This window comes from Vicugna pacos, chromosome 5, assembly GCF_048564905.1.
Source record: "Vicugna pacos chromosome 5, VicPac4, whole genome shotgun sequence".
NCBI classification, from domain to species: Eukaryota; Metazoa; Chordata; class Mammalia; order Artiodactyla; family Camelidae; genus Vicugna; species Vicugna pacos.
This window is the reverse complement of record NC_132991.1, coordinates 53,479,507-53,506,993: the sequence shown is the minus strand read 5'-3', so window position 1 is coordinate 53,506,993 and position 27,487 is coordinate 53,479,507. Positions and strand designations below refer to the sequence as shown.

The 27,487-nt window shown below is 34.5% G+C and overlaps 1 protein-coding gene across 4 annotated transcripts; it reads right to left on the bottom strand.

The window, feature by feature from the left end:
* Nucleotides 1–220: 220 nt before the first annotated feature.
* Nucleotides 221–25,545, bottom strand: NUP35 (nucleoporin 35). 4 transcript variants are annotated; one of them, XM_072961252.1, is made up of 10 exons: nt 25,409–25,516; nt 22,235–22,405; nt 20,387–20,514; nt 17,883–17,943; nt 16,347–16,463; nt 6,495–6,636; nt 3,904–3,973; nt 2,982–3,110; nt 1,749–1,913; nt 221–879 (listed from the first exon to the last, which is right to left on the bottom strand). In XM_072961252.1, exons 1-10 carry the CDS (start codon nt 25,446–25,448, stop codon nt 802–804), a joined length of 1,101 nt encoding a protein of 366 aa, XP_072817353.1. In that variant the 5' UTR covers nt 25,449–25,516; the 3' UTR covers nt 221–801. The 4 variants fall into 4 exon arrangements, with proteins under 4 accessions (XP_072817353.1, XP_072817352.1, XP_006210301.1 ...); XM_072961251.1 differs by lacking the exon at nt 25,409–25,516 and adding an exon at nt 24,137–24,265; XM_006210239.3 differs by lacking the exon at nt 16,347–16,463 and having other exon boundaries at nt 25,409–25,545.
* Between the last annotated feature and the right edge of the window lie 1,942 nt (nt 25,546–27,487).

Here is a 27,487-nt window from a genome sequence, read left to right as displayed (position 1 = left end):
AATGTTCTTTTCTGATATATCCTCAAGTATTTAAGTTAATATCACATCTGAAATATGCTTTAAACAAAAGGGTGAGAGAAAAAACAAGTATAGCAAAATAGTTACGGTTACACAGTTATTAAAGCTGGATTACAGAGAGGAGGTACATGACATTTTATCTGTTTCAGTGAAGGCTTCAAACTTTTTGCAGTAATTAATAAATCACACTTTCAAAAACTGCTCAATACATATAATTGACAAGTTTATTATCAAGAAACTTTAGAAGGTTTTTAAAAAGACTGTTTTGGTCTTACAAGCTGAAAGATGACAATCCAGGACAGGACATATATAAACAAGGATAATTAAAATATTAAATATCATCTAAATTAAAAGACCATAATTCAAAGTGTTAATTATCATCTTTGTGTCTTGTTAGAAGCAGCTGTACAGTTACCCTTCATGAAATTTACCTCATCAACTCACGAAGACGACAAAGCTTCACTACAAACTCAGCTGTGTAATTTACAGTAATCAATGCTGAGTTTTTTGTGCTTAAGCATGCACTATCACAGAAAGCACAAAATCTTATTTACAGGGATTTTTTTGTTTCTTTAAAATGTATCTCAAACATCTTTTAAAGTGCAAGCTACAAATTTGCTGTATCCTTAAAGAAAAAGGCTTCTAAAGGAAGTACGAGACAGCTGTATGACACTGCCAAGAGTGGTTATATAACTAACCGATGAACACCCAGCAGTAACCTGATAACTGGTTCTTAGAGTAGCAGCCTTCTCCTTTGTAGTTGAGTTCTTAGCTCTTACTTTACTACCAGCCGAACATGTATTCCATTGCTTTGGATATGAGACTTTCATCTTTTTTTGGTGTCTGTCTGTCAGAAATAACCTATTAAAAAACACACACATAATTGTTAGGTTATGATTTCTTTAGGGTCATAGTCAATTCTAGAGTTAACGGCTAATTTAAAAGAGCTGAACAGTAAAATGCATTTGTAGCATGAAATTGTATATTTAAAGATTAAAATATAGATTTAATTAGAACATCCTTATTTTTTTAAAAATAGCAAAATTGTTTTCCTTAGGCAAGGCAAATTACACCTGCTTAAATTAGTAAACTGAACAAACAACGCAAAAACTATAAGAGATGAGGACATTAAAGAACTGGTTTAAAAAAAAATCTAAAAAAAAAAAGCAGTTCTTGAATGATCTCCAAATTTCAGGGGAAGTCAAACTGCCCTACTAAAGCACAAGTATTTTATTTGCTGTCTCAGGAGCCATGTCTGCAGCTAGGTAAGTTCAGAACTCCTGGCTAATTAAATGGGGGACAATAACATACTGAATGAGAGTCATAATACTTCTATCATTCTTCAGTTCCAACCTGAGGTTCCTTATTTGTGATACCACCAGATTTAGTCATCAGTCTAACAGAATGTTAACATTGCCTCATGCCAGAGATGTCCACAAGAGACTTTTCATGTATGCAAACATAATGTAGAAAAAACTAAAACAGCAAACTCCCAAAATGCTTTTTAAAATGGCAAAGAATTTTTTTAAGAATTCAAGACAAATTTCCAGTTGGCCAAAATCCTAATTTTTAAAATAAGAAATTTTAAAAGACAAAGTTTATAGGTTTCATCAAGGCAATCAACTTCAGTAGGAAACATTCAATGGCATACAAATCAATCCAATGAAAAAGTTAAACACGTTATGCACTGCAGCCTTTAAGTATATCCCATTATTCAATCCTTAAAATACCTGATAATCACTAGTAGAAGCTTTGTATGCTGTAGCAAGAGGTCTCATGGTAGAAATCCTAGGAGTACTCCCAGGTTGGGTTGGTGTACCTAAGGTTTTGATTGGTGGTGTAAAGGCTACAGATGGAGATGATAAAGCACACCTGTCACTGTTTTCCATAACACTCTGGAGAAATAAAAACGAAGAACTCTGTTTATTAACATAATATGTATTACCCACTATTACATCCTACTTACAAAGAAAACTTTATTAAAAGAAGCATATTTTATTTAATTAACCTTTCAAATAATTTTAGGCTTGATAACAATACATGCATATTAGCTAGTAGAGCTAATGCTTAGATCTAATGCCCAGCCTGAAATCCCACTTCAGTGGTCTCAAATATCCTCAACATAGGCTCTCAAAAGTAAACATTAAGGAAAATCAGCAAGAAAGAAAAAAAGAATTCTTGGGAAAACTGAGGGGGTTTGGGGACTAAAGTCCAATACTATTTAGTACCCAGTAACCCCAAATTTTCCTCTAGCCTCTGCAAACATCTGTTACAGCACAATATAATAATTACACAACTACTCAGCCATCCTAGATTAGGATAATAGGACCCAGGTCTGCTTCATGTACTAATGTGTACCTATAATCACCAAAAACAGTACCTGGTAGGCAGTAGAAGTTCACATGTATCTACTTAAAGAACGATGATGATTTTACAAGTCACAGAGAAAAGTTTAAATTGTGCTCAGAATTATTTCATAAGTATATAAATACATATCAATTTTTAAGTATTTTAAAAATAGAAATGATTAATAAAAAGCTTCAGCCTTTTAAAAGTTAATCCTCAGTTAACATTCATATGAAATACTTCATTCTGAAATAGCAGCACTCCTTTAAAGTCCTTAAAGAATTTGATGTTGCTTTCCGTGAAAAACGGAATGGGTTGAAAGTTAAAAGACCTAGAATGTAGGCCTCATGTTTCACAACTCTGGAAAAACTACCTGAGTCCTCTTGACCTCTGTATCAGTATAATGAAAGGGCTGGCATGTGTTACCTCTAAATTCTAAAGTCTTGTGACTAAGTATCTTTGGCTCACCACAAAAGAATACTATAATATCATCCATCACATCTTGTAAGAAACAAGAGAGGCACAGTGAAGCAAAGTGACATAACACCAATGTTAGTACTGAGATCTGTGCTCTTTGTATAGAGTAAGCTATTTTCCTAACATGAGCAATAACTTACTTTATCTATACATGGTTTTACACCAATCATGATGGACTCTCCAAAAATTCTCCCATCTTTGCTTAAGGCTTTCCGGGCCTGCAGTTTAGATTGATAACGAATATGCATCCAATTTCCTGTGTTGGACATCTGCAAAAAATGAAGTCTCCTCTTAAAATAAAATATAAAGCACATAAAAATTTAAACTTAATGAGTTCTATTATAAAACAGAAACATACGAAAGATAAATCTGCTTCTACTTTTTATTTGATGCTCTGTAAAAAGCTGCATACTAGAATTCAACAAAAATCCTATTAAACAATTTCACTAATCTCCAACTAGTTCTCAAGTCTCTTATATAAAGAATATGTAGCAAATATTCTCTGAAAGTAAAGTAATTCTCAAAAGATAACTGTTTCTTACAAAAAGGTCTAACAACACTTGCTGCGAAGTTTTTTAAAACTGTATTCATTAATCTGATTTTGTGTCAGAGTTAAATCAATCTCTAGTAACAGAAAAAAGGTTTGTTACTTATAACTTGCACAAGGTTAAGATAGTTTTTTTTTTTTTTAAGCTCTCTATAAGCTAACAAAGCTTCAAGAACTCTTTGGTCAGAAATGTTTCCCTTTTTCTTTATCCCCCAATAAAACAAGCTCAAATTGGAAAACAGTAATATAATACCCGACATAATCTTTTACGACTGTGAACTATTTTTAAACGGGGCGAAAGCCTAAAACTCTCATTCTCTTGCTTATCTCCTCTCTTTATCCCTTTTAATCAAATACTACGCAACTTCCAACCTTCCAGACAGATACATTCTAGGAAAACTTTAAAAAGTTTTTAAGTTTGGAAAAAACAAACAGCATTCAGCAGCAAAGTTTTCCCTCAATTCACAGCTTATCTTTCCAGCCTAAATCTTGAACTGAAAAGAATTAAGCCTTACCACATGTTTTAAGATATTCCCATATTGTGCAAATTGTAATAATATATAAGAAGCAGATGCTTGAGGAAACCTTGGGGGAAAAAAAAAAAAGTTGTCCGGTCAACTTTCATAATAAATAGAAATGCAAATTGCCATACTTAAAAGTGTTTCAAGATAAACTGCCCCCAGTTGTCTAGAATATTAATAAGAGACCCTTGTTCATCCTGTTTTCCCCTATATTAGCTAAATCTATTTATCTGCCCATCACTCAAAAGCAAATATGTTAAAATTAGTTTTGACTCAGCCATTTTCCTCCATCCCCAGATTCCAACTCTAAAATCCCATTCTCACTGCCATTATCATAACCCATAGAAAAGAACTATGAAGTTGCAGTTCTGTGTATAACTTATTTGACATGTGGCGGGGGGAGAGAAATACTTAGATATACTACTATTGTTATTAAAAGGGAAAGAATTTTAAATTACATAGTAATATCAATATGTAATGAGCACTACCTGAAATTCAGAAATGTAGTCATGACACAAAAATAGTCAGAACCAGTATCAATGGTAAATGAACAATTCAAAAGATGGCTACCAAAATTTTAATAGCCACACCTCTGTATGACAAAATTCTAAATGATTTTTACTTTCTTCTTTATAAATTCTGTAGGGTTTGGATATTACAATAATCTATTTTCAACTTGAAAATCTGGAGTTTCCTTAACTAGTAACTTGAGTTATCTGGAGCTTGGATTAGAACCCTAAAGAAAACAAATGTGAGTCAAAAAAATAAATGAGAAACTCGACACAGTAAAATCTGTGACTAAAATACTCATTGCATTTAGGACTGGAAATTTATTTTATGTTATATAAGTATGGACATAAGATTTCTTACATTGAATATTGAAAGAAAACCCAAAGTAAAACAACAAATGAGTCAGGATAGCTACAAAGCAGAACTAAAAAAACTGAAAGGGAGAAATAATGGTTGGAAGTGAGGGAGGTACTTGAGAAATAAAACATAATTCTGATCAATAAAACTTAATTCTAAGAGTCTAGGACCACTTTGAGTAGAAATATTTCAATATCCTGTCAAAGAATCACCCTAAAACAATAAATGATACTTCACGACAACCCTGAGTCAGCAAGAAAAAGTTAAATTAGCAAAGAAAGAACATACATAATGTATTTTAGATGTACTTGCCTATAAATGACCAAAATATTTTATCCCTTAGAAGAAAATGCTTCCATTCTTGCAACTAAACTCATATACAGGGTTACTAAAACATAAAACCAACAGAAAATAAATAGCTAGCAAAGTGGATGTCTTTAAAGTGAAGGATTAGCAGAAGTACTTCAAGTAATTTATTCAATTACTGAGAAATCTTAAAAGTGACAGCACTACTACTGAACCTGAAAACAGACTTGAGAGACATGCATGTTCAAACACATACAGCCACTTACTTCATTAGAGAATGCAAAAATTTAAATACAAAACAAGGGGGAAAAGCAGCAGCAGCCAGCCTAACTGCTATGAATACAGGGCTTTAGCATGGGCTTCCTGGAGAACAAGGGAAAGCAGCGACCCTGCTTTTTACCTAAACAGAATCAGTAATACATAATCTCTCTGGAAGGTCACACAAAAAACAGGTGGCAATTATTGCTTTACAAGGAGAAAAACTGTAGCTAGGGAAAAAAGTGGCAAGGAAAAATTTTACTATATTCTTTTGAATTTTAAAAATTTAAGCATATTGAATATATAAAGTCCACTAATATTTACTATGCATGGTTCTTCCTTCAAGGAACTTGTACCGTTTATATTTTTTACCCTAAAACTAAATATAGTAAGGTCCAGTATCAGTATGATGTCACACTTTCAGAAACCAACATTATGTAGACAGTATAAATAACAGCCTGAAAATAAAAGACCTAGGTTTTTGCTGAAGCTTTACTAATAACTAGATGTAAGCCTCTGAGTAAATCTCTTAATTGGTCTATACTTCAGTTTCCTCATCTGTAAACAATGCAATATGGCCTCTAAGATGTTTTAAAGTAATTTTTTTAGATCTAAAAATCTATTCAAAATGCATCTAGGACTGTCATGCACAATTTCTATTAATATTCAATATTCTCTAACTAGAAAGTACCAACCCTGTGACATAGTATGTATGTGTTACACAAATGAAATTCAATTTGTTAGTTCAAAACTGCTTAAGCCCAATATGAACACAGACACAGCCACTAATAAGAGAGAAGGGGGCTTCCTAATTCTAAAGGGGGTGACCCTCTTCCAATAACCAGCGAATATGAAGATAAATAATCTGATAAGAGACAGATAAATGATGGGAAAATCTTACAAAAATTGAACATTACTTAAAAAGATACATGCTGAAACGTCGAAGTGATGTGTACTGATGTCTGTAACTTACTCTGAAACCTAACAACAACAACAAAAAAGGAACAGTAGACACAAAAATGTAGCAAACTGTCAGCAACTGGAGAATCTAGGTGGGTATATGGGTGTTTGTTGTACAATTTTTTAAAATGTTTATATGTTTGATAATATTTGTTATAAAAATTTTTTTAAGGTAAATGATCCAGAAACCTTACCCGAACACAGTCACCCAAGTGTCATCAAGGTGATCTTCAGATGTCAGAGAATCTCCTTGAGTATAAAAAGGATCCATCTGGGCAGGAGATAACGTTGTCTTTCGTGGTTGACCAATATTTGCTGGACTAAACATACTTTGCCCTATATTAGTATATTTAGTAAGTTAGTTAACTGATATAAACATCTAGGTTTATTTTAAATCAAAGCCTTAGTTTTTAAATGAAAAAGTATATTAAAAGTTGGCAACTGCATAAATAATTCAAAATACATACTATAATCAAATGATAATTATATACTACCAATCTGTGAGGAAGTCATCAAAATTTGATCATAACTTATGATTTTTCAAATGTTTTATTATTTATTATAAATTTGCTAAATGCTTTAGTAATTTCCAGTTAAGCCTGCACCAGAAGGACCTCCAGTTAACCTCAAGGACTCATCCTCCAAACCTACTGCTTTCATCATGGCACCTCTGCTTTAAAAATAATAACTCCTCATCACACACAAAACTCCAAATGCCTTAGCCTCCACAATATAGTCCCAACCTTATTTTTCCAATATGCCCCTAAACAGTATCCACCCTAGTCCCTAAGATGTGAATGCATTTTTCTTTTTATTCAGGTCATTTCTATTTGAACTGTCTGATTCTGTTCTTTCTTCTCTTATCCTTCAAAAACAACTACCAATTAATGAGTACTTCATGTCCAACAAGCCAAGCTAAATACTTTATGTGTTCATTTTGTCTCAGAGGCTCTCTCTTATTGAGACCACACATTTCTGAGAAGCAGAAACTATTTTCCTTTCATCTTTGGAGTAGTAATAATGATTCACTCATATAAGAAATATTTTTTCAGCACTTAAATATGCATCAAACATCATTCCAGGTATTAAATACAGTAGTGATCAAGATAGATCAAAGGGGGGAAAATCTCTAATAGAGCTTAACTTCTACTGGAAAAGAGACAAGTAAACACCTAGCATATTAGAAAACAGAAAATCCCATAGAAAAAAAATAATAAAGCAGAGGTGGGTGATAAGGAATATGTATGTATATACATATCTGATGGGGTTAATATCCAAAATATATAAGAAATTCATACAAATAGCAAAAACTTCAAAAAATCAAAAAATAGGCAGAGGAACTGAATAGACATTTTTTCAAAGAAGACATATATATGGCCAACAGGTACAAAAAAAGGTGTTCAACATCACCAACCATCAGGAAAATGCAAATCAAAACCACAGTGAGATATTACCTCATACTCTTTAGAATGGCTATTATCAAAAAGACAAGAGATAAGTGTTGGCAAGGATTTGAAGAAAAAGGAATCCCTGTGCACTGTTGGTGGGAATATAAGGTGGTACACACACTATGGGAAACAGTATAGAGGTTCCTCAAAAAAATTGAAAAATAGAGCTACCATATAATCCAGCAAACCCACATCTGAGTATATATCCAAAGAAAATGAAAACAGGATCTCAAAGAGATATGTGCACTCCCATGTTCACTGCAGCATTATATACAACAGCCAAAATATGGACACAATCTAAGGGTCCAAAGGATGAATGGATAAAGAAGATGTGGTACATACATTCAATGGAATATTATTCAGTCATGAAGAAGGACATCCTGCCATTTGTGACAATATGGATGGACCCTGAGGGCATGATGTTCATGATGTCAAGTGAAAGAAGTCAGACAGAGAAAGACAGATATAAATCACCTCACTTATATGTGAAATGTAAAAAAGAAAAACTCACAGAAAGAGAGCAGAGTTGTAGTTACCAAGGGCTAGAGGATGAGGGGTTTGGTGAGTTGTTAGTCAAAGGGTACAAACTTCCAGTCATAGATAAGTAAGTTCTGGGGATCTAAAGTACAGCATGGTGATTATCAATAACAATACTGTATGATACACTCAAAAGCCACTAATAGAGTAGCTTGTGGTTCTCACCACAGAAGAGAAATGGTAATTAAGTAACATGATGAAAGTGTCAGCTAACGCTAATACTACTGTCATTTTGTAAAGTAAGTGTATCCAATCAACACACCGTATAATTTAAACTCCACAATATCAACTAAATCTCCATAAACCTGTAATAAGTAAATGTTTGTTTCCCTTTATTATATCCATAAATTAACCTATAACAGAAGACTTATCTGTTACTCCAAGAATCAAATGGAATATTAGATAGAAAAGAACTCACAGAAGTTAACTGTTTTAATAATACATAACTTCAATTCTATAAGTGATGCACTTGGTATAATTATTCTTTTGCATCAACAGCACAAATATATTGAGAGTCAAGTCTAAAACAAAAGACCTCCAGGAATGATGTCCATTCTCTTGCCTCCAAACAGCACAAAACCAAAACTATACCCTCAACAGAATTAAAAGTTAAAGGCATCAATCAAGTAAAAACTATAATGCAACAATGTGATTTTAGCTAAAAAGGAAAACTATGATCATCTAAGGATTTCAAAATTCTTAACTCTTTTTGCCATACAATTTGAATCCTTTACTTAGTCTGGACTCAAATTTAGAAACCAGAATTAATCTAATTTAATCCACTAATGTAGCCTTTCCTTAAGAAAACAATACATTTCAGATCACCAAAAATCTATTAGGCTTACTAAAAAATCTATTTAACACAGAACACTATCCTAGACTACTGGAAAAAAAAAATGATGCTCAAAACTGACTATTTATGTTCAGCTGTCTAGTAACCAGTCTAAAAACAATTTAGCAGACAGAAACTTGAGAAATGAATATTTAATTATTTTTATAATAGTAATCAAGTAAATGAAGATACATAAGGTTATTAACTCTAGAGAAAACAAAAAGATATACAAGAAGGAAATGGAATCCTAGTATATTAGATGGCTCAGTCTTATAGATTTATCCAATTTTAAAACTGAGTTCATGCTTAAAAGAGACAATATAAAGTAAATAACTGAAAAGAATGTCAAGCTGCATACATACTATAACACATTTAGCAATTTCTTTTTCCTAGCAATTATTCTTCTTCCTCATCATCATAGATGCATTTAATAGGTACAAAACATTTCTAAAGTAAGGCTGATTTAAAATGAAACACCCCACTTTGACAACTGTCTGCTAAACAACTAACTTATCAACTCTCTAGGAAATAAAGAAAAGCATGCAAAAGATATTCAAATAAATTTAGTTCTTACTACAAAGACATGCCTTTAACATAGAAAAGATTGTAAAAGATATTTGAGAATAAAATCTGAAACCAATTCAAAATTATTATGTCCTGTATTACCATTAGAAAGGTACAATTTAGTTTTGCTACATCATGTGATAACCTTCAAGCAAGAAATTAAATCAAGGCTCAAAATGAGACAAACATTATGACCTTTAAAAATAAAGCAAATCAAAATTAAGTCTCAAACAAATAAGCAGTCTAATTTTTGCCCTGTCAACTACTCTGAAAAACATAATTACTTGTAATCTAAAACTATTTACATAACTTTAGCATAATTGCCCCCCACCTTGTTAATGTTTCATTGCTCCACTGATTTTACTTCCTTTCAATCAGACTTCTGGTACTCACATGCAATACTTTATAAGATGAAAATAAAGTGTGTCTATCAAACCATATCAAATTGAACTGTAATGTATTTCCCTTGGTAAATCACTATTCCAACAGTCTTCTTAAGATCAGACTGAAGTGGAGGGCAAAATAACTTAGTACTCTTTATGAAAATGTCTTCAATTAAAGACCAGATTCAATTATTTCAAAACAGACCACAAACCTAAATGAAAATAAAAGACATAAAGAGTGCGAAATTTAAAACAGATACATGGCAATATGAAACTTGGAGGGGGAAAAAAAAGAGGTTCCTGGCAGTGTTGTTACCTTCTTACCATGAAACAACGTAGCACAATGTATAATAAAGAATTTGGCCTCAGCCCAAAGAGATGCCTCGCCTTTGTCAGGTTTCTGGAAGACAACCTCTAAACTCTAGTTTAATTTCCCCAGGGAAAGGAGTGTTTTTGCAAGCTCCTCAACCTCAAAAACATCTGATAGTTATGCTAACAAGGTGCTCATGGTGAGGGCATGTCATGCCACAAAAACCAAACCATGAGCCAACCACATAATAAAAAGGTTGTAGCTTTGAGTCAATGATATTATCCCACCTCTGGGCAGAGGAAGGGTTGGAGACTGAGTTTGGTCACTCAATCAATGATTCAATCAATCGTTTTTATGTAATGAAGCTCCAGTGAAAACTCAAGGCATGGAAGTTCCAGCGAGCTTCCCCACTTGGCAAGACTCTGTGTTGTGCCATATATCAATGCCCAGAAGGTAACATGTTACAGAAGTTCTTGTTTAGACCCTCTTCAGACTTCCTCCTACAATCTTTTTTTAGATGGTTCTAATTTGTATCTTTTTGCTACAATAAAATTGTAACATTAAGTATAGCACTTTCAGTGGGTCCTAAGTCTTTCTAGTGAATTATCAAACCTTACAGTGAGTCTGGCAACACCTGAATTTGCAGACAGCAGGTCTGAAGTGAGGGTTGCCCTGGGTACCCCCCAAAACTTGCAGTTGGCATCAGAAGAGGGGGGGCAATCTTATAGGGACTGTTTCCTCACTTTTCAGTTTGACAAACTCATTGTACCAGAATAATACTGAACAGTGCATATAACAATGTCCAAAATAATACGGCAAACTGAACATGTGTATTCATCTCTAATCCTTGTCAGACAACCTAATGACAGTCTTTCTAGAAAGTCTTAAGTTTTGAAGACGATAGAAGCTGTGAAAGAGGCTCCTGGTTGAAATCAAGGAAAACTAGTTTTAACGTGTGTAATAAGGGATAAGATGGCAAGCCTTTCCTCACCTTATACAACCAGATGATTGTCACTTGGCCACTCCACTCCCAAGAGACCAAAGCTTTAGTCTCTGAGGAAGAAGAATCTCAATGGGTCCCAGTCACAGGAGAACAACTATAAGACACTAAGTGAAAATCTGCACATTGAAAAGAAGACTTCTTCCTTTCTATATTCAGAACACCACCTTAGAATATTAAATAATTCTTCCTTGGGAAATTTAAGAGAAAAAAGACCTAGATATGCTGAAATCAAAGATTTTCCCAACAAAAATTTACCTAACTGTCCAATCCCCCCTACACTGAAGCCCAAAAAGAGAAAAAACAGCCTTTCTCCACCAATTTCCCCACTCCTACCATAGTTAACACACACACAAAACACACACAAACAGATTCCAAGTAGCTTTTTGGTGCCTATTCAATAAATATGCCTCCACCAAGAAAGGCAGAAGAGGTGGAAAAAAAGAAAAAAACAAGAACTAGAAGGAAACAGACAAGATGAGCAGGATTAAAAGACCAATATTAATCTTACTGATAAGTTATTTTACCCATGAAACAATAATGCTACATGTTTAAGTACATTCACAGAACAACAACAAAAAAAGTTACTGGAAATTAAAATGACAAAACAAAAAATTAGATGAGTTGGAAACTGAGATTGTGAAACATCTTTCAGAAAGCAGAATATAGATATAAAAGGTAATCTTAATGGAGAAAAAGTAGAAATTTAGAAGTCTCTGCAGTTCTCACAAACAGAAGGAATCCCAGAAAGAGGAACAGAGGAAACATTGGAAAGCTATTATCAAATACAGGGAAGTTTCCCAGAACTCAGGATGTCTTGATTTAAAGGATCCACCAATTTCCCAGCAAAACAAATGAAAAAGTCCCACATCAAAGTACATCTGTGAAATTGAAAACACTAACCATAGAAAGATCTTAAATTTTTTGAAACCAGGCCACATACCACAACTCAGGAATCATTACTGCAACTGACTTCTGCAGAACACTAGAAGCTACAAGACAAAAGAATGATGCCTCCAAAATTCCAACCTAAAGTTCTATAGCCAGCAAAACTAGCAATCCACTTCAAGGTAGACAAAAAGCATTTTAAACATAAAGCCCTCAATTTCAATTCCCAAGCAAGCTTTCCTAGAAAATTACTCAAATATGTTCTTCACTAAAATTAGGGAATAAACTAAGAAGAAAACAAGCTAACTAGGAAAAATAGCTCAACTCTAGAAATTTACTAAGGTAAATCCTAGGATGATAGCTGTGCATAAAGGTCATATAGGGAACAGCCAAAAGAGAAACTAAGAGAGAAGTTCTCATTTTAAAACAAAAACAAAAGTGTGTTTGACACTATGTTTGAGCATTTTAAAAAAGATAGATATGTATCATAGCAGCACAATATTTGCTTAAAAGAAAAGGAGCAGATGACACATAGAAAATTAAACAGACAGAAAACAGACAGTTATTAACTAAAGAAAAATAAAAATTTTTACAGGAAGAATTATAATATACTACTTAGCGCAGCACTAAACAATGTTTATATAATCATAATAATATAAACACTGACAAAGGAATAAAGTTTGATATATGTTAATTATATTCAGATAATGTGAAGGAGATGTAAATAAACAAGAGTATACTGTATAGCACAGGGAAATACATACAAGACATTGTGGTAGCTCACAGCGAAAAAAATGCAACAATGAATATATGTGTGTTCATCTATAACTAAAAAATTGTGCTCTACACTGGAAATTGACACAACATTGTAAAATGACTACAACTCAATAAAAAAATGTTAAAAAACAAAAACACACAATATATGTGTATTAGTTTCCTCTGTCTGCTGTAACAAATGACTACAAACTGAGTGGCTTAAAATAGAATTTATTGAGGCTAGAAGTCCAAGATCAAGTTTTCAGCAGAGTCAAACGCCTGTTGAAGGCACTAATTATTGCCTGCCCCTTGTAGCTTCTGGTGACTGCTGGTAAGTTTTGGTGTTCATTGGCTTATGACTACAACACTTATGTTTATTTTTATATAAACAAAATTTGATTAGTAAAGTAAAAAGGAAGTAAAGTAAAAATACAGGAGATTTGGGAGCAGGCCAATCCAAGAAAGGAAAAGTAGCCAACACTCTGTTTACAGTCTCTCACCTTCTCCTTTTATGTCCCTTCTGTCTGTGTCAAATTTCTCTCTGCCTCTAACAATACTTGTAATTGGATTTAGGGCCAACCCAGGTAGTTACCAGGATTACCTTCCACTCTGCCTCTCTCCTTAACTCTAGTCTAAACTCTCCTTGAGAGCTACCCCTCTCAAGATCCTTAACTTAATTCTATCCTTTGGCCACATAAAGCAATAATCAAGGTTCCAGGAGTTAGGATGTGAACATATCATTGCAGAAGTGCACCATTTAACCCACTACAACTTACATACACCAATCTATTCAGTCAACCAACATTTACTGAGGTCCCTTTGTACCCAGCTCTGTAATGTGGTAAACAATAAAGATATATAGAAGAAATTTCTGCCCTGAAGATCATAATCAAGTAATAGAGAAAGATAAGAGCCTAGCAGAGAGTTTTACAGGAGCACATACAAGGATCAGCTAACCCAGATCAGATAAAGAAGTGTCAGGGAAAGGTCACTCACAGATAAATTAGTCCTTTATCTACCATTATTGGAACACTATCAGAATTCTGAGTTCCTGTCATCAACAAAAGTAGCCAAAAACTGCTATAGTCCAAATACCACACTTAATCTTTTAACAACATGCTAACATGTTGTTAAGGATTCTAACTCAGTGGCTATCAGTGGCTATACCACTCGAGAAGAGAGCTGATAGATAAATGAAAGAATGTCTCAAAAATTTTTTTTAAATTAAAGAATGAAAAGTAAAGGAATATTTAAATAGTAACAGAAGAAAATTGAAGGTGAGGATGGGGATAGATAGGGCAAACTTTCAATATTCTTTACCAGAGCCAATAATATACCTTGGTTGAAAAGTTCTGAAACTCTTTAATCCAGATTTCCCACTCTGTCATGTGACCAAGGTTCTCCTGCCCCAGAAATAAGACTCTATAAGAGATTCTTAACATGAGTTATAGAATTTAAAACTAACTGAAATCTCTTTATCAGATAAAAAGACCTAAGCATAAAATACCACTCATGCCATTAGATCCCATGATGTCTCTTTATAAAAGTTTCCAATCTCAGACAGTTAAAATTTATAAATTATACAAGAACTTCTCATTCATTTAATATGAAAATTATGGCTAAAAAAACAGCTCTAAGGGAAAAGTCTAAATTTTCTCCCTCAATTTTCTCAATTCCTTTTTTCGGTTTCTTGTTTACTACCGGCCATGCATAATAGGTCATCACGCCCATCACATTTTTTTCAAAAGTATTCTTTTTCACTTATGCCCCATTAAGACTTTCTATACATAAATACCTAAACTCAAAGTAGAAGCAGCAGTGGTTTCCAGTGGCCAATTTATGACAGGTGTATTTATCATGGTTCTCCTATTTTCATACATGTTTTCAAAAAGTACAAGAAACTCATAGAAGTTACAGTATTAGGAAAAAATAAATTAACAAAAGGAGGTTTAATTAATTTTAATCCCGTGCTCTTCCACTTGACAGCAATAAGAATTATAATGCATGCCTTTCAGACAACTAAGAGATCCTTTAAAGTATAAAATACATTATTTAACATTACATATTTTTGCATTTTCAATGTCTCTAGGACCACTTACTGATTCAACTAAATAGTCGCTACTGTAGCAAATAGCCACAAAACAAAGCACTGTCATCTACCTATTTGTCTGATCAAATTAAGACTGTTAAAACTTGAACTAATTCCCCTAGAACATTTCACCTCAAGTATTATGTAAAGTAACTGAGACAGAGGTGACATCGACATCCTAGATTTTTCACCATAATATATGTCACAGACAGAAATCTAAAGACATGGACCCAAAGTTTCTGTCCCCTGGTTTGACTAATTGGTAATTCAATCAAACTCTAATCCAGGTATTGCTGTGAAAGGACTTTGCAGATAGAATTAAAGTTATTTATCAGCTGGTCTTAAAATGAGGAATTACCCTGGATTATTCCAGTGAGCCCAAAGTAATCAAATGAACCCTTAACAGTAGCAGATGGCAGAAAAGTCAGAGATACAGCAGAAGAGAGTTCACAGAGATACAAGGCATAAAAAAGGACCTGATCTACCACGGCTGTCTTTGAAGATGGATGGGAACCATGAGCAGGGGAGAAGGGCAGCCTCTAGAAGCTGAAAACAACCTACGGGCAACAGCCAGAAAAGAAGCAGGGACCTTGGTCCCATAACGACATGGAACTGAATTTGGCCAACAACCTGAATAAGCTGGGAAGCAGATTCACCCACAAAGCTTCCAGAAGAGAACACAGCCCTGCTAACACCTGAGCTCTAAAGCAAAGAACCAAGCTGTGCCCAGAGATCTGACCTATAGAAACAGTGAGATAATACATTTGTGTTGCTTTAAGCCACTAAGTTTGGGATAACTTGTTATGGCAACAATTTTAAACTAATACAGATTTTGGTACCAAGTGGTGCTGCTATAACAAATACCTAAAAGTCTGCACCTGGCTTTGGAATCAGGCAGTGGGTGGAGGCTCGAAGAAATCTGGTAGCCATAATAGAAATAGCCTTGAACAAACTGCTTGTAGAAATCTAAACTTTAAAATTTGCCAGTGATGGCTCAGACTGAAGAAATTGAGATTTGCAGGATAAAAAGATCTAACTTGTCATTGGATATTACTTTTGTTATCCATCATGCCTTTTAACAGAACGTTTAGCACATTCTGTTCTATATAATTGTTGATCTGGTTCATTTAAGTCTACTGTCTTCCTACTGTTTCTTCTGTTCCATCACTTTTGGCAGTTGTTCCTCTTTTCCTCCTTTCCTGCCTTCCTTTATATACATAAGCCACCACGATCTCTTACCTGGATTAATGCAGTAGCCAAGTGTCTGGTCTCCTTGCTTCCACCCTTGTCCCTTATCCTCAAAGACTATTCTCACCACAGGAGCAGTCTCATCATCCTGTTTGTTTTCCACCTTTTCTGGGTAAAGATCAGCTTTTACAATGACTTACAAGGCCTTGTTATATCAGCCCCCATTACCTCTCTGGCCTCATTTCCTTCTATTCTCCCACTCCATTTCATACTAGGTTTCTTACTCTTGTCTGAACACCTCAGACACAATACCGCTTCGGTGCCTTTGTACTTGCTATTTCCTCTGTTTAGAACACTTTCCCTAACTGTTTTTGACCAAATACTACTTTTCCCATAACTATCTGTAGTAAGAATAATAATCCACCCCTCTCCCACAAAAGATGTCCATGTCCTTCTCCCTGGAACCTGGGAGTATGTTACATTACATGGCAGAGGAGAATAGGGTAGCAGATGTTAATATTGCTAACCAGTAGACCTCAGGATAGGGAGATTACCCTGGATTATCCAGGAGGGCGCAAAGCATTCACAAGGATCCTTAAGAGAGAGAGGGAGACTTGACTACAGAAGAATGGTCAGAGAGATGCAATGCTGCTGGCTTTAAAGATGGAGGAAGGGAACCATAAGCAAAGAAATGTGGGCAGCCTCTAGAAGATGGAAAAGGCAAGAAAAGATTCTCCTAGAGCCTCATAAGTTAACACAGCCTACCAATGTCTTGATTTTAGCCCACTGAGACCCATTTCAGATTTCTCACCCCCAGAACTGTAAAATAATACATCTGAATTGTTTAAGCCACTTTTAAGTTTGTGGAAATATGTTATGGCAGCAAAATTAACACACTACCTTAGTTAATATAAGCCCTTACCCCTACTTCCCTTTGCTGTTTAATTTTCCTCTATAAAATGCATTATCTTCTAATAACCTTTGTTTTACTTATAAATGTAAATTCTGTAAATAAATGTAAGCTCCATAAAAACAAAGATTATCTATTTTGTTCGGTTTCCCAGGACCGGGTACATGCTTATGTGCTGAAATATTTGCTGAATGAACATCTGATCATAAATATATGAATATGTTACAAGAGTTGTGCTTATGATGCTGATCATGATAAAAATAACACTAATCTTAAAAGAAAAAAGACATATAATCAGTGATTGTTTATAGTCAATGACATTTAATTTGTAGCTATGCATTGATACCACTCAAAACACCGTTACTATTCAGTCTCTGTATTCCTCTTCTTACCAATTGCAACAACTTTTTTTATTACAGTTTTTAGTTACTCGGGAGACATTATTAAATATATAATTTTTTAAATTCTGAGTATTTTCCAGTAGAATATCACATCTTATCTATAAGTTCAGAAAAGAATCAATATATACATAATTCCTTCCTCAAGGAAGTTACTCACACTTGAGAAATTCTCCAAGTTTGAAATGTAAAAGACAAAATTTTGGAAATTACCAACAAAAGTCTTATATTAACTTCACACAAAAAGTAGAGTCATTGGTGTTGAAAAGCATTGCTTACCTGTTCCAGGAGTAGTTGTCATAACTCCAACAAGAGGACTCTGCATTACTGAAATGTTTGCCTACATGAAAACAGAAGAGTTAAGGTAAAAATACAAAGTTCTAAGCATAACATAAATATAGTAAGTGTTGAAAGACCTCATTCAACAATTAAATGACTACTGGGTACTGGAAATCCCTCTTATTAGCTCACAACTGAAAAGTACTCTCAAGTGTTTTTTAAGTTAATATATATAATAAGCCAAACTTGTTAGCATATTATTATATGTTTAACATAAAAAAAGTTCTGTTAGGTAAAAAGATACTATTTTTAGGAGAAGGTAACACTGCTATTTTTAGTTCCTAAGATACAATATCTGAAGTATCAGAGATAATCTTGAGTCTTCAGAATCATCAAGTTCACACAGAAAAATTGAAAGATGTCAAAATTTTATTTTTAAATTGACATTTAAAAACCATGAAATACTAGACTGAAATCAGTCTACACAATCAAAGACAACTTATTTCTGCCTCTACTAGTAGAAAGTCACCAAGCAGGAAAACTATCAATCCTAGTTCCTGTAAACCTACGAGAATTAGAGCTTATAGCAGTTAAAAGTCTTTCTACAAACAAAAACAACAATATCCAATCAAGAACAAGAAACGGACTCTTTCTTTAGAAGTAAATATAGAGAGAGAGCTTTTTTCAAAAACAGATTCTGATTAAACTACAAAAATCTAAAATCTGGCCATTATCCAAAAACCAGAAACAAATGTTGAGAGAATGTCAAGAGAGATACAAAATGCACTGTTCGATTTTTAATGCCAACTTCTCTTCTGATTAGAGACTGACCTCTGTTCAGTGGACAAAACTAATTTGAGTTTTAATCGAATAATACTCTTACCAGCTTTCAACTTTCTCTACAAATTATGATCCATAAGATTTTTAAACATTTTGAACGTAGCAATAACTATAAACTACCTTTCTTTTCAATGTATTATCAGAAGAGTAATGAAAACTGCCATAAAATTGTAAGACAGTGGTTCTCATACAAACTAAACATCAGATTTACCCATCAACGTTTAGAAAAATACTCCAGTCAAGAAAATGCTGGACTTAGTAAGTTTATAACACGACTGTCAAAATTTAACATATGTCACACAAGTGATTTTTATTTTGCAGCACGTATATCTCAATCAACTATTGGACCAGCTACATTTCAAGTGTCAAGAGCCATACTTGGCTAGAAGCTACTATAGTAAGCAACAGGGCAGGTGTAAAATGTTAGAAAGAGAAAGTAATACAACGAATTAATTTTGCTTTGCTTGACTAGTAGGCATACTATATCAGATACATAAAGTCTATAATCAAAACTTACTGAAAGATTTTTCTACTTTTCTTAAACTTGCCAACAATTATTTGATTTATGGAAAGGCCATGAAATATTTCTCCAAATCAAACAACAGAAAAATCTTTATACAAAGAACTTATCAGTTTAGCTGATACACTTTGCTTATATGTCCTATTAAGCATAACAGAAAAAGGAGAGAAAACTTGTGACTATAAAAGCTATTAAACTTCCTACTTAAAAGAAAAATCCATACTACCCTTGAACTGACAATCAAGAGTAATCATAGTAGTACTAGCACAACATAGCTCTTACAAACATCAGCTCTAGATTCAAGATTGTCCAGGTTTAAAGCCTGACTCTGCTAGACTAGCTGCCTTACCCTTTACCAATTATTCAGGCTTTCTGTGTCACAGTTTCCTTAATGATAAATGATAAAATAAAGCTCCTAAGAGCTACCTCACAGATTCATTGTGAGGATTAAATGAGGTAATACACGTGAAGTTACAAGATGAGGGTGTGTGCACTGTAGGTACTTCCTAAGTATCTGATACTTTTTTGTAGCTATCAGGCCCATCAGAACAGAATCTCTACCTTGCACAATCTATGACTGAAAATAACACCATCAGAACACCAACACCAAGAACACACAAAACCATTAGCTCATAAATATGCAGGAGGCAACGTTTTTAGTAAAATAAATAAACAGTGAACATAGCTCTAAAATGATATTGGTCTTATATTATTAAAACCATTCCTAAAATAAAGATCTCAAATCATTACAAGGTGCCCTATATCTAGATAAAACCCTGAATCTTTGTTTCTTCTTTCACAAAATTGTGTATAAACACAGAATTTTTAAACAATGAATGACAAATGATAATCATTTCTACATGTTTATTAAGTAGGATGGAACAGGTGAATAAGCACACCTTTAAAAAACACAGAATTACCTATATGAGAAAATTATCTGAGTTCTATTATATTTTTAAGTATATTTCATGATAAACACAATTTAAGTAGATTCTGTAATAACAGTCCTTAATGCTTATTCTATGCAAAGAGTTACACTAAAATAGACCTCAGGGAAACATTTCAAATTACTGACCTCACTGTATAGCCACACAAAATGATGAAATTATTAACTATGGATCATGAATGAGGGTATGTATATCACCTGTCTTCTTGAAGTTAAAGGTGTTGACCCCAGTCCTGGGCTGGAAATGTCATCATATATACTTCTAACCGGTGGAGCTCCACTTTTATCTTTATGAGCTGGTACAACTGGCTGTGGTGGTGACCCACCTAACAATGTACAAAAAAACATAGTCAGGTGAGAAAACAAAGAAATCCTCCATTCTTCTGGTAAGATCGTTTAAATTAGTAACATTAAAATAATGACTTAAGCTCTTTAGTTCTTCTCAAAGTCATCTGGAGATCTTGTTAAAATTCAGGTTCTGATTCGACTGTGTGGGATGGAGCCTGAGATTTTAAGTTTCTAACAAGCTCCCAGTGGTGCCAATTTTGGTGATTCATAGACTGTACTTTTAATAAATAGTAAATATAAATCTTAGTTTTTAGTAAACACATATAACTTTTGTTTTCCCTACAAAATGCTTAACATTTCAATACAAACTTTGATCATATTTCTCACTTAAAAGTAGATATTAAACAGCTCCAGTCTGTATACAAGAGTAAATATAATAATCTTCTAATGTGGAATCTGACTGTCAGATTCTCATTCGTGTTTCTCACAGTAAAAATATATTTAAATCTCTAATAAATATACAGGAAAAGGATCAATTTGGGGGGACAGAAAGAGAATCAGCAATGCCAAGTAATGAAGATCCGGCCCTCTGGAAGACTAATGTCTGAGCCTAGGCAGTGCAGCATAAGCTGTTGAGATTCGAGCACAGGCTTTAGTACAAGCCTGACCTGGGCTTTAACTTCTGCTGTCACTTCGTACCCAGTGAACTTCAGCAAGTTCTGTACTGCAGTTAGCCTCCGCTTTTTCCTTTGAGAAACAGGGATACTACCACCTATCAACTTTAAGATTGATAAAGAATGAAAATAGCATATAAGATGCTTAGCATACAGCCTGGCTCAAAAATACTCAATATACGGTAGCTACAGTAATAAAATAATAAAATAATACATTTGCAATATATAAAAAACAAAAATCTGTCCAGAATAATGTTCTCAAGTGAATTACTTCAAATATAACTTATGTTAATTCTCTCTAATCAATGCTAAGAAAAAAAATGGATAATAAACCACTTTAACCTAAATAATACCTTAGGGACAATTAAAATAAGAACTTCCATTTAAACATATTAAAAGGTTAATAGGTCACAGTTAGATTTCAACCATTTTTGTAGCTCACTCACTCCTTATAATCAAAACTTCCAAATTATCTTTTAAAATATTTGTTTCTGAAAAAAGTCCTGTAAAAGATACATGTTTCATTTAGATACCAATATTTTGTGCTGACAGTTACAAATCATAGTTTATGGAGTAAGTCCTTTCACTAACCACACTGTAAAAGCAGAAGTCATATATACAAATTTTCAAATTATACTTCTTTTGACCAAATATTTGCTATTAATATATTTGAGATGAATTATTTATATCGAATTCAGCTGAAGTTTAACAACCACATTTCTCCCCCCACATCCACACACACACACTTAACATCTCTGAAATACGGGTATATACAAAAATGTCAATTTAACATATTTAGTGTTCTACTTTCTTGGTGGTACTTAAAATAATGGTGAGTTTTATAATCAATGGCATCTTAGACTGAATGAAATGTGATATGCATATTTTAGAGAGTGATTCTTGCAATTAAAGTAACATACTGCTTACACCTCTATTCCAATCATCTTAAAATAAAAAAATGAGGCATTGCTTAATTTTTTAAAACAAATGTGTTGATGAGGGTGAATGTGGCACCATCACCCTTTTTAAAATTTTAGTACATGTATTGATAGTACTATAAAACTCCTTTCGGCAATTTACCTACCCGCAAGTAAAGGTGACCTCATTTCCATTACTCCTACTGAGGGGCCACTGATTGATCTGGGTTGTGGAGTCACTGGAGCTGGCAAATCCCCCATTAAAAATCCAGGTAAGAACTGGGCATTAACCCCTGGCTTTGGAGACGTGGGTGAACCCAACATCATTGGTTCAGATCCTAGATGAATCAGAAAACAAAATACAAAGAAAGGACTTAATGTAACAATATCTAACAAAAAGATGCAACAATCAGGTAATAAATTAGCATTTGACAGCCGTTTTGTTTATGTTATTTCATAGACTGAAGAATTAACACTTATTTTTAAATTTTTAAATTTTAATTTATTATCTTAAAAAAAAAAAAAAACCTAACATACAGAATAACTTCTTTCCATTTCTGGGTGAGCTTCTACTATGTAACAACCGAAAACAAGGACAGGGTGCACTAGTTACACGTCTTAGCAATTCAAACACGGTAGGTTTAGTATGTTATTATGTCCCATTTTTCTTTCCCTATACACAAAAATTGTAGGTCATTCTGTAATAAAAGTATAATCATGCACACATTACAGCACATATGAAATAACAGTGATGATTAGCACCCCAACTAGAAACATACTGAAAAAATCTGGAAAGGTGATGTTTTGGATCATTTTTTAAAATTATTTATTCATATTAAAGTTAGAAATAACCAATAAAAGTCTCTGTAATAGAAAATCCATTTAAAAAGAGAACTGATACTTCACAATCATCAATTCAAAATTAATCCTGACAATGTATAGGATAGATATTATTCTTATTCCAACTATGAATAGAAGGAAACTATAACTTACTCTAATTTCAGAACAAAATTGCACAGTAAGAAAAATATGGGCTCTAGAGTCAGAGACCTGGGTTCAAATCTCTCAGCAAATGTACATAACCGTAGCACCCATCCACAAAGCTTTAATCAGAATTACAGCAAGTAAAGCACTTAACTCAGGAACCTAGTATACAGTATGCACTAACCAAATACTAGTGATTATTATTCTAGTAGTCTCTTAAAATAGCCAAAACTGAGGGACTGGTGTGAACATGCAGAATTTGCAATTTCTGCTTATGAAAATATAACTTTTTCAACTATATGATTCATGGCACTTAGAAAGGTCAAACATTTGGTATGTTATTTATATGATCTTTATTAACTATTCCTTAACTTCTACACAGCCTCAAAAATGTTTCTTGCTATCCAATTGCTGTCAATTATTTATTTTTCCTCTTATTTCTCATTATGGTAGACCTAGATATTAACAATGCAAACATATAAAAAAAGAAAAAGGAAATTAAATTCAGAAATACTGATATAAGGTATATATAATACCTTATACCACATACTGACATAAGGTCTGAAGAGTTATATTACATTGTAATTACGTCAAAGTGCTAGTTACGATGTTACCACAGTATTATTACATAACACTAAAATCAAACCAAAAGTCTAAACAAAAGCATATTCTGAACATATATTTAGAAACCCATAGTAATAAATGTATTACAAAGTTTTTGATACCAACTACCTTCACTCTCCCAGCCCCAAAAGAAAAAAATACATACATGGCAACTGTAGTAAGAATTAAATCAAGAAAATTTCTGACACATTTGGATACACAGTGTGACACAGTAGAAAGCACCAGAGTGAAGAGGGCACAAAGGGCTCTTAATTGAACTGTCACTAACCACTCAACCCTCGAGCTAATTTCGGTCAGAGAGCTAGACCAATGGATCCTCCAAGTCTTCAATTGCATTTTACAGTCTGTATTCCTAAAACGTTAAGTACTGTGTCTAACTCAGCTAGTTCTGTAGCACTGTTTGTTGAAGTAACCCTTAGTTTTAATATACCATTAGGTGCTGGATAATATTTATTCCTCACCTGTAATATCTGCCATATGTGGACATGAACAATTAATATCAGTTAATGTCAGATTTCTGACCAGGGGATGATTCATACTTGTAACCCCAAGAAATATGCACTCCAAAGTGTTTTTGTTGAGTAGAAAACTTTAGAATTGGAATTCAATAGCTTTCTGCTCCCTAAAATAATACAAAACATAGATAACATTAAAACCTAGACCAACATCTGTATATAAGTCTAGACGTAGCAGAGTATCTGCATTGATGGTATGCATTTTATAACTAAACTAAAACAGTTCAATTACACTACTCTTAAAAGAAACTTATTTTGCACAAAACATGGCATTATATATCCTTCAACACTAATAAAACTCATCCTACAGATACATATCATGCTTGCTTTCCTTTCCAAACTGAAAGTTGTAATCGAATTCTCAAATACTTCTCTAAGACAGCAGACGGTTTATTTTCTCTTCTGAAATTTTTGACAGTTCTCACAAATCCCAAAACTCAGCAGACCAAAAAAAAGACATCCTGTTAATTTGATAGATTTTTTTTCAACAAGAACACATTTAAGCAACGCTCTCCATTAAACACTGCCAACGAATTTTTTTTAAAAAAGGAAAGAAAATTACATGGCCGATTAGAGGAAAAGACCTCCTACAATACTGAGTCACTTTCCCAAGAAAAAGGCGAAGCAAATCGAGTGAACTCCTGGCTTCCTATTAAAGCTAGTATCTCAATGGCTACCATCACCTGGTTAATTAATGTCGCACGATTCAAACTTCCAGTAAAGACAGATTCTTCTGCAAAGCCCGGGAGAGGGAAGTAATAATCAAACAGGAACTAGAAGCCTAGATGTGCAAACAGCGGTGGACAGTAACCACACTCCAGGGCACCGCCCACCCACGTGTTTCACAGGTGAGCTCCTTCCCACCAGCGCTTCCCCGGACCGGGAAAAACCCAGTACCGGTCTCGCGCGCTGGCGGAGTCACAGGTAAAGGTAGGTCTGGCTCTAGCATGTGGGGGGTACAAAACGGTTCAGTCACCACAAGACGGCCGCTTCCTCGCCCTCCTCGGGGTCCGCAGCTTCCCGGAGTCGCCTTGGTAGCGACAGGGTGGCGAAGGTTCGAGTAGGCAGCGGACTAAGAGCCTGGGGCCAGCCAGGACTCCCCCTCTGAGGTTAAAATAAGCAGGCGAAAGCCCATGACTACTGCCTTTTAAACGTGCCCGCTTCCAAGCTTACGGTGTGCATCGCAGAGCTAGCGAGGAAAAGCAGTCTTTCACTCACCCAGCGTGGGGGCCTGGGGTTCCACGGCAAAGGCTGCCATCGCAGCAGCACGACACTTAGCCCCGGACCTTCCCGATTTTCAAAAATGGCGGAAATTCTCCCCACGGGTAGTGGCGCGCTACCTTATGGGGTTGCGTAGCTTCCGGACATGCGCTATGCGTAAGTTGTGGGCGCCGGAGCCGTCATTTTGGAACCGGGCAAAAGTCTTCGCGAAGACTCGCCTTCTCCGAGAAGGATTTCGCTTGTAATGGGATCAAACAGCAAGGAAACAGTGGTTCTGGGAATGCTTTTGCTCCCGATTTGTTGATGCTTGAGTTTTATAAGAGCACAAGTTATTTTACTCACGGTTTCATAATTAGCGTGAGTTGTACCCAGTGCTCTGTATTCCGTCAGCTTTTCCAAATACCGCCTGGAAAAGTTGGCTTGCAGAAACAGATGGTGCCACTTTCCAACACTGATTTCTGAGCTTAGTGCATGAATCTCCAGTCTCAGAACATATTTTCTACCGTCTCTGTGCCATTTTTTAAAAAAATTTTGTGTTATATAGGCACAAATTTTACATTAAAGCGTAACTCATGCTTGCTGTTTTGTTGTATATTAATGCGTACAAAAGGCATTAAATGAAGAGGCAAATAATAAACACTCGTGAACTCACCACACTTGCAGAAGCCTGTGTGTTCCTCCTTACCCCCTCCCGGCTGTCATCCTCCTCCCCGCTTTGCTGCTTTTCTTTAGAGCGTAATCAAATCTCTCACACACATATTCTATAAATGTTGTTTAGTTTTGCTCAGTTACTAATTTTATAAAAGCTACATGTATAATTTATGAGATGCCCTCTGGTCCATACCAAACATCCTCAGAACAACCACCTAGCCTCCCTGTTCCTTTGGGATTTCCTAAAATCCCAAATCCAGCCAGAATTTTTTAATCTGTGTGAAGAAATTCCAGCATTAAATGACAAGTTCCCAGAAATCGAAATTTATAACCACTTACAGATGAATTGACTTTTTTTTAAACAAGTGTTACCAGTTGAGCTGTGTTCCCCAAAATAGATATTAAAGTCCTAACCTCCAGTACATAGGAATGTGACCTTTTTGGAAATAGGGTCTTTCTTTGCAGATTCAATCAAGTTCAGAAGAAGTCATACTGAACTGCTACAAAATTGGCAGCTTAAACCAACACAATTTTATCTTTTATAGCTCTGGAGGCCAGAAATTGGAAGTGAGTATTCTAGGACTAAAGTCAAGTTGTCAGCACGACTGGTTTCTTCTGGAGGTTCCTGGGGAGAATCTGTTTCCTTGCCTTTTCTAACTTTTGGAAGCTAACTGTATTAATTAGCTTTTGGCCCTGTCCTACTTCAAAGCCAGTGGCACAGCATCCTCTATCTGTCTGACACTGCTTCTCTCTGCTTCTGTCATCACGTGCCTTTTTCTTCTATACTAAAATCTTCCTCTGCTTCCCTCATACAAGGACATTTGTAATTACATTTAGGGCCTACTCAGATAATCGAGAGTAATCTTCCTATTTCAATTTTGAGTTGTGGTGAATAAGTTAATAATCACATCTGCAAAGTAACATTCATAGATTCCAGAGATTAGAGTGTGTATATCTCTGGATGCCTCCTTCTGCCAACGGCACCTAGCATTCCCTTTCTAGAAATAAGGTACCAAGAAAGTTTCACCAATGATGGAATTTCTATATAAATTATGATCTAACCAAACAAATGAACATTATTCACCTGTTAAAAAGAATAAGATGGATTTGATATGTGAGTGTGTGTAACGACCTAGAAAAATCTCCATGACTGATAGACTGAAAGAAGCAATTGGAAAACATGTATAGCATCATTTTAATTTCACAGAAAATGTACATTTAGGTACAGATGCAAAGAGAGGCGTGCTTATTTAAATAAAGGAAAAATCTAGAAAACATTTCTGTAACTACTAACAGGGAAGGTGAAATGGGAGAGGGGTTTGTAAATAAGAGGGCTTAGGAAGGGTCTTAAATTTACTTTACATAATTTTTAGTGGTTGATTATAGACATTATTTGCTAATTTTAGAATTCTTCAAATTAAAAAT